At 37.0% G+C, this 14,454-nt stretch overlaps 1 protein-coding gene across 6 annotated transcripts in view; it reads right to left on the reverse strand.

Annotated features, from left to right (window-relative positions):
* dmxl1 (Dmx like 1) overlaps positions 1–13,555 on the reverse strand; it is a 60,011-nt gene extending 46,456 nt beyond the window's left edge. For 4 of the 6 annotated variants that reach the window (XM_028033797.1, XM_028033795.1, XM_028033796.1 and 1 more), the window contains exons 1-12: positions 13,205–13,555; positions 10,447–10,684; positions 9,857–9,982; positions 5,190–5,264; positions 4,656–4,734; positions 3,653–3,794; positions 3,390–3,456; positions 3,113–3,297; positions 2,739–2,943; positions 2,239–2,422; positions 815–991; positions 494–729 (exon numbers count right to left, since the gene is read on the reverse strand). In XM_028033797.1, coding sequence (XP_027889598.1) covers positions 494–729; positions 815–991; positions 2,239–2,422; positions 2,739–2,943; positions 3,113–3,297; positions 3,390–3,456; positions 3,653–3,794; positions 4,656–4,734; positions 5,190–5,264; positions 9,857–9,982; positions 10,447–10,533 — 1,563 coding nt within the window. In that variant the 5' untranslated portion in view covers positions 10,534–10,684; positions 13,205–13,555. The remainder of the gene's footprint in view (positions 1–493; positions 730–814; positions 992–2,238; positions 2,423–2,738; positions 2,944–3,112; positions 3,298–3,389; positions 3,457–3,652; positions 3,795–4,655; positions 4,735–5,189; positions 5,265–9,856; positions 9,983–10,446; positions 10,685–13,204) is intronic. The other 2 variants (XM_028033794.1, XM_028033793.1) reach the window with 2 other exon arrangements.
* Positions 13,556–14,454: the final 899 nt, after the last annotated feature.

Genomic DNA, 14,454 nt, shown 5'->3' on the forward strand with positions numbered 1-14,454 from the left:
TGTGGATTTAATTCAAGCGTTTTCTCATCACCTGCTGATAATTTCCAGGCACTTAAACCCAGGTTGCCAAATAATCTGTGGATCAGTATGTGAATAAGAAAGTTTGGTTTAAAGTGGCTGTAAATCAAAGGGATTTGAGTAGATGATATGATTAGAAAAGAGCTGTATAATTTCAGTCCATTTAACCCAAAATATACATCTGGAGCTGATTTAAATCAAAGCATATCCATTTGACAGAAGCTAAATAAATTGACTTTTTTTTATGCTAATACAGTTTCTAATTGAGCAGTTTAGTGTGCAACACCAAACATGTCTGACAAACATTCACTTTTAGTCTATCCTATAAAACTCCGGGAAAATAACCTGAAGTTTGTGGTTGAAATTTGACGAAATGTGTAAAAGGTCAAGGAGTATTAATACCTCTGCAAAATGCTGCAAACCTAAGACTCATAAAAAACAAACATGTAATGAAACAAAATTAAGAGTTATTTACCTGAGTTTGCCTGAACATGCCTGGCTGGTATTCATCTAAAAAGTCGACATGCCAGACCAACAAAGAGCCGTCCAGCGGGTGAATACTGAACAGCATGTCGGCCCCTTTATTCCACTCCTCTAACAAAACGTCCACCTGATGCTCCACAGCTGCTACAGGAAGCTCCCCACCTTCAGGGCATTGGGGGTCACTTGGTCTGTTCTCTTCTTCGTCAGAGTTTTCTTCATCATCAAGCTCTGAAATTGAATGCAGACATTGGTGAACTAATCTCCTTACTGTAACATGCAACATCTTTTACTGATTGGAAATAATTTACTGAACCTTCATTAGAGGATTCGTTCCTCTGTTCCAAACTTCCTCCAAGTTGCTGCAGGAAGACTTCCATGGCTAAAGTGAAGTGAAGCTCTTTGTTGTTGAGCCAGTGGACGGTAAACAGACCGCCGGGTTCCTCGTCGTCCACCGCACTCAGAGCAGAGATGGATGGCAGTAGAGGAATGTCTAGAGAAAAACAGATTAGAGCGGAAAAACAAATTGTTACATTTAACATTTGAAAAACACTAAATCTGTCCAAACAGATTACCTTAAAGAGATGCAAATATGGTTTGTGGTTTTCTACAGTTTAACAATTCAAGCATGCAAATAAACTCCTACAGCATTTCTCAGCCTTGAGGCAGAAACAATCTAAAAGATTTTGCCCAGACTCGGGTCAAATTAGATTGTTCCAGAAAAAACAAGAAAGGAACAAAATGCTCTCAGCTACTCTGAGCTGCCCTCAGCACAGAACTCACTGAAATGGTGAATAAACAGCCAGAAGCAACAAAAAAACCCAAAAAACTTTAGTATGCAGCAAGACATCCACAGATATTGCATCTGACTTATTTGACTATATTTTATACAGTCAGAACCTGGGAAATGAGTGATTTAATAATTCAATAAAAAAGAATGTTATTGAAATGTTCATTTATTGAAGTAATTTAATTCAAAGAAAATAAAAATGATAAATTGGCAATAATTATTATACACAGTCTGATATGTTCCAAATCGTTATTTCAGTTACTGTTGATGATTCTGGCCTACAGAAAATCTAAAATTCAGTGAAAGACAAAAAGGGATTTGTAATACAGAAGTGTTGACTTCCTCAAAAATCTGTCCACTTCCTGTATATGAGCTCAATATTAGATTGATACTCAGTTTACATGAATTACAGCATCAGTGCAGGATGGCAGCCTGTATTAAGGAAGTCAAAGTTTCTTTTATTGCATCTCCGAGTTTCTCTGCATTGCTGGATTCCCTCATCCTCCACATTCTTTAGCCTTTTTTCTAAACAAAATTAAACATTTACTTTTTATTTAAAAGAGACATCTGGAACTCTGAGGAACAGTCCAGTCTTTTTCTTCTCAGTCCAGGAAAGACAGGTGTTTTATTGCAATAATCTCTTCTGGCTCAGCCTCCATGTTAAACTGTCAAGTCAGCAGTCTTCCCTACAACTGACTGGCAACATCATAACCATGAAATAACATTCCTCTATTAAAAATACTGCTTTAAAAAAAAACATTACGCAGTACTCAAATTTTCTGAGGAAGTAAATTTAATTACCTGCAAGTCATAATCATCAACGGTAACGTAAATAAATATACGACTGTATATTAACTTCCAGGATATCCTGATTTTAATACTTTTCAACAATGGTACAACTTTAAATGCCTCACAAAAAACAACAACAAATGAATATTTTGGATTCAAACCTGTGGCTGGGTTAATGCTGGCTGCGATATGGAAGTGGCAGAGCGCATTGGCATGAGACGTCCCGCTGTTGCTGCTCCTCCTGTGGTTATGGTGTTGGTTCTGATCGTGAGGCAGGCAGCCAGTCAGAGACGGCCGAGGAATATCCCGGTAAGACGAGGAATGCCATGATTCCTGAAAACTTAACTGTTAGGAGGAACAACGATAAACAATAAGTTATTGGTTGAATAAGTTCAAAAGACATTGGCTACACATATATAATTTTTATTTAACGAATAAAGACATATTACATTGTCCTATCTTGCAACTTTTAAATGCATCCCTTCTCTAAAACATTTGAATCAGATTACTGAATTCCCTCATTAGAAGTCCAGAACACTTCTACCACGATTTCGCTTTTCCCATTTCTTTTCCAAAGTTACTTATTTCTCTTAACAATTACAAATTTACCATATCAGCTGTAATTTCAATATTATCATTGTCAGTGTCTAGAATGACATACTTCTTGTGAAGACATTCCTGCTGATTTTCCATTGCAGGTGTGCTTTGAAGAGGAGGCAGCAGAGTTGACTGTTTCCCCTTGTGGGCCAAAAAGATGGCTGCTATGGTAACCGGAGATGAGGCTGTCACCTGGCAACAGCGTCTCTGCCCACATCCGGCAGACGCTGTCCTTACAGCAGGTGAGCAGAACGTTACACACTGCCCCTCTGTTAGGAAAAAAGGAAATGAGAATAAAGATAACAGCAAGGAATTAGTTCTGCTATCTGGTTTACTTTGCTTTCCTGCTTAACTTTAACCTATGACTCATCCAGGTACACAGTTGGAGAATTATTATTATTTTTTTTTTTAAGTGCAATGTTTCTTGTTTTCTCATACCGTGGCATGTACTTGCTAGTCTTCCTCCAGGAGAACCCCGTAACGGAGCGAGGATGGGCCAAGTAGATGAAGGAAAAGTTCAGCTCTCCCTGCTCACTCACACTGGCGTCTGGAGGAGTAAACAGCTCCGCAACACATGACTTCCACTTGTTTGTGCTGTACCAAACCTTCACTAGACAGTCATCCTGAAAAACGCCCACATCAATCAATCTAAGGTTTTGCAATTAAAGTTGACGCCAATTAACTTTAATAATAGTTTGTAAGTTTACACACGTACCTGTCCTGCAGTAGCAAAGAACTGTCCATCAGGTGAGAACTTTATAAAACTGACTGGAGAGGCAGTCCTTAGGAAAAACAAAACAAAATCAGTCTAAATTTATTTTGGTTTTTCAAAGGCATAAACCAGCATATGACAAGAATGTAAAAAATAAATCACAAAGTGTACATCAGAATGAAAGCAGCTAAAGGTTATAAACTGTAACAGTAATACCACAATGCAAGTAGTTCTGCAACTAGAGAATTTTTCTGCTCATTTCTTACTTGCTCTGCCAGATGCATCTCCAGGTAGAATTAGAGTCTGGTCTGGTGGGTTTTGTCTGCTTTCCCTTTTCTTCACTTTCATCTTTCCCATCAGTATTGGACCACAACTGAAGGCTACTAGAGCCAGTTAACAGAGTATCACCTGCACACGTAAAGTAGACCCTCTGTCAGTACAGTTACCATTCCATGTTCATTCTAACATGAACTTATCTGTGACCTGTGGCAGTGAAGTAGTTGATTTATTTACAGTTCAAAAGGTAAATTTTATATATGGATTCTATACAAAACAAAATATGTTTCAAGCATTTATATTCTGCTAAATAAGACAAGCTTCAATGCTGAAATAATATTTTATGGTCATATTTTGGTTTACACTATTGTGAGAAACACTGCTGACATGACTGCTGTATTGAATCAAGTCACTGAATCCATCCACAAAGAGGTTAAGCCAGCTTCCTGATACAGAAGCTGGCTGTCAAAGGCTGCTATATTCAAGAATATTAGTGGAAAGTTTAGTGGAAGGAGAAGTGTGGTAGAAAAAGGTGCACAAGCAACAGGGACAAATATAGCCTTCAGTGCTTCAAAGTACTAATTTCAGTTGAAACTTTATAAAGATGCCGATTTAATTTTCCAGCATGGGTTGGCACCTGCCATGGTGCCAAAGGTAATTTCCCGAGAAACTGAATTTCTTTATTTTTTGCTGTAAGCCATAAATATCCAAATTAACAAAAACAAATGCATGACTTATATCCCCATTATCAAATCTAGATATTAGTCTCACATTTTTAATTAAATTATGGAAATAAAATCAACTTTTTGATAATATTCAAGTTTATTGAATGTAGGAATATATCTTTTTTTTAGAAATATATTCTCTCAGTTTTGGTTCTTAATAAAAAATTAATATCTACAAGCTGCAAATAAGATTTAAATAGTTGATTTAAAATTTTCAAGAAACTTACCCTAAATTCTAACATTATAACTGATTTATGTGTGAAAGTACCTGTGGGATGCCAAGCCAGGTTTCGTACCATTGACTCTAAAACAAACTGACCAGTCTTCTGCCATTGGCAGCTTAGTTTCTGTACAGAGGATAAGAACAATAAGTGTAGTAAGACATTCACATTACAAACAGAAATGATTAAAATGAGTTCCTTCCCTTTTTTCAGCTACTTCAAATGTGCAAAAAGCTGAACAAAAACTAACCGAGTCCTGAGAGTCACATGTGATCAAACCGCACGTATGATGACATAAAACCATAGAACCTCTGTGGAGGCACTGAATGTGCCCAACGTTACTTCACTTCTTAACGCTTTTCATGGTAACTCTGAGCTACGTGGTTCTGACTGAAGAGATATTCACACATGACTATGGAACATTGTAAATAAAAATCAAAGAATATCTGTGCATTAATGCACACTGGAGGAACATTCCTAGTATCAACTTCCAATATCTATCAAATTTAATCTTTTTTTTTTTAAATCATCTGAACACAAGCATGAGCGGAAAGGAATAGAAAACATCACAAACTACTTACAGATGAGGCGTACTTTTGATCTGGGAGGTGAACTGGCTCAAAGACACAAACAATGCTTCCATAGGAAGCTGCAATCTGTCAGAAAAAGGGAGAGCAATGTGATATTAGACTCTTTTCTGACTGAAACAGAGTGATTAAAATGAAAATACTGTTGAAACCAGAAGTTTACATATACCAAATAAAAATACTTTTTCTTCTTACTGTTTGAAGTTAAATTAGGCCAAACATGTCTTGTTTAAGGTCAGTTAGAATTATCAAAATTATCTCTGATTGCTTAAAACTACAATTATGCAAGAGAGAGAGAAAGTATAAGAAATTTACTTATTGCCATCTCCAAGATCAGAACTTTGACATACAGAATAATTACTCTCTCTTTAAACAAGAGAAAGCACAAGTAATGATGCCATGGCTTTGGAAACCTTTGTTTGGTTAACAGATAGATCCGAGTTAACTGGAGGCACACCTGTGGCCACACCTGGAAAATACTGCTTTCTTGTTTGACACAATAGAAAAGTAAAAAAACAAAATCAGTCAAGTTATGAGGAAGAGAAATGTGGAGCTACAAGTATGGTTCATGCTTGGGGACAATTTCCAGTGTCCTACACCAACATGGGATGAAAATTTCCTCAGTGAAGAGGAAGCCATTACTCTAAAAGCAAAGAAAAAACAAAATTGCAGATACCTTTCAAGATAGATACCTTTACCCAGTAATATTTTTACATGTCCTGTCAACTTAATATCTTTTAATACAAAAACATGTTCGACTGCTGGTGGACCGCCTCGGCGCCCCGACCACCAGGTTTAGCAAGTTTTCTGCTTTGTGACAATGTTCAATTGTCAATATCCAAAGTCTCTAATGTGACACATACTAATTTTGCAATGAAAATTTGCAAAATGTAAATGACGTGCTGAAAGCCAGAAACAGAATAAGTGAAGCACTTGCATGTGTGCGATTGTGGATGCTAGGAATTCTACAAGCGATCATGTGCTGAAGCTCAGTCACACGGGAATCCTTCTAGACAGACAACAGACTGGATAAAGAAAAATGAAAGCTCTTTGTTTAAAGTCATCCATGTTGTTTTAAAATTAAAACATTTAATCACATTCAAGCAGAAAGTCACATTTTTTACAACTGCAGCTTTAAAAGAGCATGAGGAAATTTTTATAAACTATATTTCCTGTGTGTTGCCATGTTATAACTTTACTTAGGACTGTTTGTCATTCATTTTTTAGGTTCAATATTAAAATAGCAATGTAGTGCAAAATTTAAAAAAATAATTAAATTCTTTTGTAATGATGCTATAGCTGGAACCTGTTTTTACTGCTTTTAAAAGCAGATATATTTCCACATCTATGTAATGTTGCTTTAATATTCTACCTTTATGCTGATTTCTATAAATGAGACCTGAACAAAAGCAATTAGGAAAGTCTCTTCTTTAACTAATAATAACAGTGGTAATAGTGCAGATATTGAGTGGGCAGAGGATGGGAAAGGCCAACTGGCAATCCTGCCAACTTTCTTGCATTCCTAAACAGATACTAGACCATTCTGGAGGCACATGTGGTTACTTCTGACCCAAGATAATTGGATTAAACATCACGAGCAGAGCAGCAAAAGCATGACCTAGCAGTTTTTATTAATCTGAAATCACATCAGGCTGGTCTGCTGTTTAACCCACCTACCATCCACAATTAAAAGATCCACACTACAGGTCATTTATTGCTTCATTTCTTCAGTATAATCTCAGATTTGCCCTTTAAAGTGACCTGAGTTACTCAATAAAAAGGAACCGAGAATGCCTTCCGAGAATTAAGGATGGGCTCTGTCACGCTTTGAAGAAATACAAGGAATCACCATTCTGAGTATGTGCATTTTCATCCAACAACCAGCCTGTATTTGGTAGACCAGGTAAAAGATACCAGTATTTATAGAGAACAATTCTGCACCAAGGCAACAAAAATGTACATCAAGCTATTATAGTCGATCAGAACAGACTATATTTTAGGCGTTTATTAGTTTCAGATGAATGAAAACCCAAACATTCAGTTTCCCTAAAAAATTTGAATAGAAAGGAATGTAAACCGTTTCTACAGAATGCTATATATAAGAATAGTTGTAGAAGATTCAGTGGAAGAAAAAATTGGTAGAAAAATGTGCACAAGCAACAGGGATAACAGCTGCTATGAGATAATTGTGAAACTAAGTTAATATTTTTTTAGAATCAGACTGCAGCTGGAGTCAAAGCTACTTTCCACAGTAAAGCCACAACCTCAAATTACTGATCACTTTCACATTATACCACCGTGCATCATTTCACTCCATCACACCAGTTCCACAAACCTTTATAACTCCCACAAAGTCTATTTCAACCCCTTTTCCATGTGGGAACCAAACAAATGATTGCAAGATGTATGAATCTTAAAATTAAAGGATGATCAACACAATCACTGTCCATCCTCTTCCTGACCAGAAAGATTTAACTGCTCATTGCCTCTCCAGTGAACTACTCTGGTGACTGGAAGAACTCTGTGACAGAAAATTGTATTTGTTTTGAAACAATAACTTTTTAAATCTTAAATATACCTCAATGCAGGTAAATGGTGCATACCATATTTCCAATAACTCACGAAATGTTTGGGAAATACTGTGAACTCACACACTACATGTGCAAGACAAAATCATATATTTATATAATCTTAGATTCCTGTGACAAATTCTGAATAAAATCAGGCCAACACACAAGTTTAGTAGAGTTATGTGCGGCCCAGTGCAGTGAAGTGTGTTCAAACTTTTCCACTTTAGTAAAATGAAATGGCAGCTACACAAACACATGGTACAACACAGAAGAGCCAACTCCTCATGTCTAGATATATCAGTTTATCTACATCTCCAGGACAAAGGGGGCTTTTAAGGACAATAGTGCACTTATATTAGGCACAAAAGAAACATGTGGTTCAACAGACGTGTGGAGGAAGCAATCAGAAAAGGAAAACATTTCCCAGAGGAGGTTTTACTCTTTATTTTCTCCTCAGCAGTTTCACAACCATTCACACATTGAAACATGTGACTGTGACACCTCACATATTGGATTTGATACAAAGGTTCCCTCAAGTAAAAACAAGCTAAACTTCTTTCAGGATGGATTAATGACACCTGTTATTTTAAGAGCCGTTAGCATGACTGTCCTACAAATAAGTTGTAGGCCGGAAACTCTCAAAGCATGATTAAACATTTCTGAATGAGGTGAGAAAAGTCTCAGAATAGTTTATTTTATTTAAGTACCAAAAAGTCATGTAAGCCTGTCTGATTTTCAAAGACGAAATTTATTTAAGTTAAACTAGCTAAAAAAGATCTGTATGCAACAACTTCAACAAAACAAAAAGCAGAAAAATATTTAGTTTTTCTATATTCAAATCTTCAAACAGCACAGTTAGTCTCTTGCAGTTTTGAGCACTTAAATCCAGATGGGAAATTTAATACTTTACAGCTAAAAAGTGTATTTTTTCCCCATCCTCAGTTACTGGAGGAAATGCTAAATTTAATTAAGCCACTCTTTGATGTTGCCAACAGAAGCATTTATAGCAAACACATGCTGTCAACATGTAAGAGAACAGCAAAGCTTCCAACTAATGTGCTGAATTGATCCAGTTGGCGTATAAAAAAAATCCTTTGTCTTCAGACATTTAACCCAAATTGGCTTCATCAGATACGTATGATCACTGTGAGACTGATCTTACCAACAAACTCATAAAAGAACGAAGGAGGGGCAAGGGGAAAGAAAACCTGCCTCCTAGTTTTATTTTTCAACATGAAAGAAATCCTAATTACAGATGTGAATTGGTGCTAAATAAATGTACTGAATTAGTCTGAGCTCAATCAAGCATAAAATGATTAGGTATTCATGACCCTGCAACTAAAAACTTATTTTCATCATTATAACTTTGACTAGTAAACTGAAGACAAATTAATTGTTAAAGTCTAAAAAGAAATAACATTAAATTTATATATTTTGGAAACTGAAACAAGGAAACTTTTCAGTTTTTCCCTAATGGAAAGAAATCTGACAATATTCAATCTGTTCAGTGCTTCAAGTGGATTAAAATAAGTGCCAGAGTCCCATGAAGGTCATACAAATATGTAACAAAAACATATTTTTATATACATGTGTGCATTAAAAAAACGAAAAAGAAAGAACAAGACCAGTTCTAAATCAACACTAGCTCCAGGGCAGTAGCGGGAAGTTAACCTCGATGAAACAGGATGTTTGAGTTTTCAAGGTTGACGTAACCCCTTGTGCGAGCAGAGCACACCTGTTACAGGTCAGTGAACACATCTAAAGAAAAACGCAAACTGATGTAAAAAATTTTTTTAGAAATTCTGATACGCTGAGGTCTAAAATTTGAAAATGCTGCTTATTGGCCAACTCGAAGCACGGAATCTGTTATAAAAAATTTAAGTCAGTAAAAAGATATAAAAATTGTATCATGTAAATGCTGTCTTGTAAGCACAAATCATTGACCAGTCACTGGACACAAAAGTTTTACCAAATGTGCACATTTAATAAATCTATAACTAACTAATATAACTGCAAATTAAAAAAAACCCTGTACATATATCCATTTCAACAACAAAAACATTGCTTTTTGTACGTCCTTTTAATTCTTACCTGTCCACCTCGTTGTGAGCAGTTGACACAACCGACCTGGATATTCCCATGTTTGGCCCCCGGGATGATCTGCAGCCGCTCAAAATTACTTCCTAAAACCACCACGTCACAACCTGACGCATAAGCCTATCAGAAGATACAGAGATAACAAAGGGAGACGAGGGTAATCAGGGCACTCAAATATACCCAGAACCTGCATTTGTGGTTGCACACAGGAAAAAATTATCCGTCACTTAGATTTAGTTGCTCTATTTCTGTGGTTCTCAAAAGGAGATCCTCACATGAGCTGTGATTCACAGTGACAGAGCCTCTTACTGATGGATCTCAGGCCGCTGTTCATTCTCTTAGAAATTAAGTACTGTTTGTACACTGTCATTATCCGGCAATATTTACACTCAGATCATCCATAAAAATACCATAAGCAAACTAAAAAACATTTCTGGATGTTAAACTAAAGCCCACAGGATTATTTTTTCCCATAGATTGAAAGTTACATTTGGCTCCCCAACTGATCACTTTAGCACCTCCTCTGAGAATTAGAGCATCTAAATGCTGAAAGGGAAATATTTCTAGAGCTTGACATATCTTACCGTGAAAGGCACATTGTTGACACTCCCAACAGAGAAGCAATTGTCCCCGGGGTTAACGGCCCCTGTAAGGACTTGATGGAGATTCATGACTGCTGCTGATCGTCCACGTGTGGTCTTCCCACTGCTCTCCTTTCACAACACGCTCCCACTCCAGGCAAGATTCATGGGAAACCACGGGAGGGATCCGCTCATCCTTGCCTGTGGCCTGTAAACTCACGCTGGTATTCCTGCAGACCTGCTGTGATGACAAGAACAAAAGGATGTAAACACAGAATAAATACGTTCAACAACAATCTGGTTTACATAGACATATGAATAAAAATTTATCACACATAATGATTTCCTAACATTTTTATCAAGACTATTATGCAGACTAGACAAAATATGAGCTGCAAAGCTATTAATTACAAAAAAATTAAAGACACTCTTGAACTTACAATTTATCTACATCTGTTAAAGATTTACTCTTTTGTACATGTTAATTTTTCCTGAAACAACTTTTACCTCTAAAAATAAAGAGAAGAAAACTTTCAAGTAATCACACAGCTGAACAGTAGCATCAAAGCTTCCCATTTTATCCCATTAATTCAAATGCATATCTCTGACACATGCAATGCTGTTAGAGGTTATGATCAAGGGCTATTTTGCTTAAAGTATGCACCCAGCTTGATTAGTCAGAAAGTGGTGGGCCTGCATATAAACCTGATTGACCAAAGCTGGAGGGGCGAAACTAAAGAAGAGCTTTCGAAGGTGATTGAACAAGGTGATGGTGATAGGATTATCATTTGTGCTTACAAGACATCATCAGCACATAGCTGATGATGTGCAAGAGATAAGTTACACAGAGAAGAGAACAGTTCGTAGTCATCAGAACAGGCTTCAGTACATACAGTCCCTTCAAAAGCACTCATAGCACTTTAACTTTTCCGGTTTTTTTACATCACCGCTGCAACTTGTAGTGTATTTATGTAATATAGTCCAACAAAGTATAGCTCTTAATTGTGAAGGGGGATTACAAGATGTGTGGTGCATTTGCATTCAGCCCTAGAGTCGAGGCTTTGCAGAAATAATTTCTGCTGCAAGTATTTTGTCTTTACCATCTTTTCACCTCAAGAGTCAGAAATATTAGCATTTTCTTCTCTCCAAAGCAGCTCCAGGTGAGAACGACAGGGTGTCTGAACAAGCAATTTTCTATGCTTACCAAAGATTCTTAATTGGCACTTTGACTTGGTAATTTTACAGGTGAATATGATTTGATCTAAATTGTGCGCTATAACCATTGTTGCTCTGGTTGTAGATTTATAGGATTAAAAGATCAAATTCTCAAGTCTTTTAGAGTCTCTAACAAGATTTCTTCAAGGATTCTCCTATATTTAGCTCCATCCATCTTTCTTTTAACTTAACCAGCTTCCATGGTGGCAGCATCCCCATAGCAGGATGCTGATCTCACCTGCTTCTAATTATTTTTAGTGTTTCATACACTAGCTGAACATACCACGTTTAAAGCACTTTAAAATAAACCAAGTTTCACAACATGCATAATCAAATGACATAAAAAGAAAAGAAAAACAAACATGTTAAAAACTCAGTCAACCTCTTAAAACAGGGGTGTCAAACTCCAGTCCTCAAGGGCCACTGTCTTGCAGTTTTTAGATGTGCCACAGGTACAAAACACTTGAATTAAATGGCTTAATTACCTCCTTCTTGTGAAGATAAGTTCTCCAGAGCCTCGCTAATGACCTAATTATTCTAGTCAGGTGTGGTGCAGCAGAGGCACATCTAAAGGTTGCAGGGCAGTGGCCCTCCAGGACTGGAGTTTGACACCTGTGTCTTAAAATGTGCCTAAGGCTTTCTAACTACTAAATACCCACCTCTGTTAATGGATTACGAATAACCAAGGCTAAAAAATGTGAAAATGGTATATGAATGCTCTTTGACAGGTTCAACCTAAAATCAAGTGTTTTATGGATAATAGCTTGTCAAGAGGTTTGCATATTTAGACTACATAGGGAGGCAGTAAATTACTAAAGCAAATATAGGTCAACTTATTAACTGATAATGAAGTAATAAAACAAATTGGGCTTCAATCATGAATATTCAGTCTACTGTATGCTGCAGAGACAAAGTCCAGTGCAACAAGAGTATACTGGGTCGAGAGAAAAAAACAAAAAAAAAACCTACCATGCAGGTATAAAAGAGCCAATAAGCTGACCATGCCACGTCAGGATACAGCCTGTTTACCACTTTGGGTTAGAAAACCCTTTGCAAAGCTTTCTAGAAACACTGACACATATCAGAATACCGAGTACAGAAATAATGTTAATTTGCTAGCACGAATTGAGGTCACTTATAACAGAAGTGCCACTTTAACTGTACAAAAAAGATAAGTATTTATTTATTTATACTTATGCAATGAGCAGCTCTGTAAGCAAGGACACATTTGATAAAATGCAGCAGTGATAATGAAACGAGTTGACTAAAGGCTTCCTGTGTTGTGCTATCTCACGTGATAACGTTTCACAAGCTAACTCATTAAACAGAACAACTAACGCCATACACAACAGTGTCACCAGTCTTCATTTAAAAACGAACAAAAAACATGCAAAAATATCTCCCTGCTTTAAAGCAAACATATAACCATGTTGTCATTTTCACTCAGTTATAACCTGACGCTAACTTAGCTGCCAAGTTTAGCTCATTGCCTACTGTTTTAAAGACGCACTGAGATCCGGACATAATGAAAAAAATCGCTACGAACCTTTTGTTCTTACGCTCTGTCATAACGCCATAGATGTGAAGTCAGCATTTCTTTCTGTCAGCGGCTGTTTTTGGTGAATGTAGCACCCCGACGTTACGGGTCTCCTCACTTAGCTGCGCTAGCTGCGACTAGCTCGTAAAGCTTTCTCTCTCAGCGAGCTCCAGCGTGTCTAAGGAAGCTCCAGACAACTTATGACACATTAATTGGTAGACACTATCTGCCTGACAAGACAAGGAGCTGCTTACTTCTCAAACAGCGACAAACGGGGTCACCCTTACTCCAAGGTTAACAAATAAAACGCTCATACAGAGAGGAAGCTTTTCCTTAGGTTGAAGATGTGTCATGATAACGGCTGAGTCGCCGCAATGCATCATGGGCCTTGTAGTTGCGATATTGCATTGGGAAAAAAGACGATTCAGGACACGCTGAATTTCCAGCTAAACTGCCTAGAATTTTATCTGAAATTTCATGTGATCTATTAATATAGTTCAAATCCTACTTAAGAGGAGTAGGAGCACTGGAAAAAAGGAGAAAATTCAGATTTTTTCCCCTCATTTGCATTAAATTCTGACTTTAATAGTGTAGCTCGACTATTGATTTTTGACTTTATTGCTGGAAGCTGAGAACAAACTTCTTAATCTTTTTACGTAGCCCAAAGCACTACCACTTCTGTTTTATCTTCATTTAACTGAAGAAAATTATTTCACACCCAATCCTTAATTTAATTGACACATTTAATAAATGTCTGGATTTGTCTCCCGGCAAGATGGTTATGTTATCTGCACAGTTACAGTAATACATTTTTATGCACACATTTTGAGCAAGTTCAAAACATGGGCCCCAACATTTAACCTTCAGGAACTATTTTTCTATTATATTACTAAGAAAGAGGTTTACAGACCTATAGCTGTTCGTAAGAGACCTGTCTACTATTTCTTTTTAAAAATGGCTTAATCACAGCTGTTTGTAGGCACTGAGGAAAGATACCTTAAAGCAGTGACATATTTACAATGTGCAAAACCTGCACTCTGTTTCCAGAGTGTCAAGGCTGTACGTGATGGAATTGAAGTGATGCATGAAATCATCCAGGTCCTCGTTTGTTACATTGACAAAACTGTGTCATGGTTTCTGTCTGTGGACACAGAGGCAACACATCTCGTGCATCTGGCATTGAAACAGTGACTGAGCGTCTAATTTTCTGGATTTTGTCAGTACAGAGAGAAACATGATTGTACAGAAATTCAGGGTCC

Source organism: Xiphophorus couchianus, chromosome 12, assembly GCF_001444195.1.
Source record: "Xiphophorus couchianus chromosome 12, X_couchianus-1.0, whole genome shotgun sequence".
Classification (NCBI taxonomy): domain Eukaryota; kingdom Metazoa; phylum Chordata; class Actinopteri; order Cyprinodontiformes; family Poeciliidae; genus Xiphophorus; species Xiphophorus couchianus.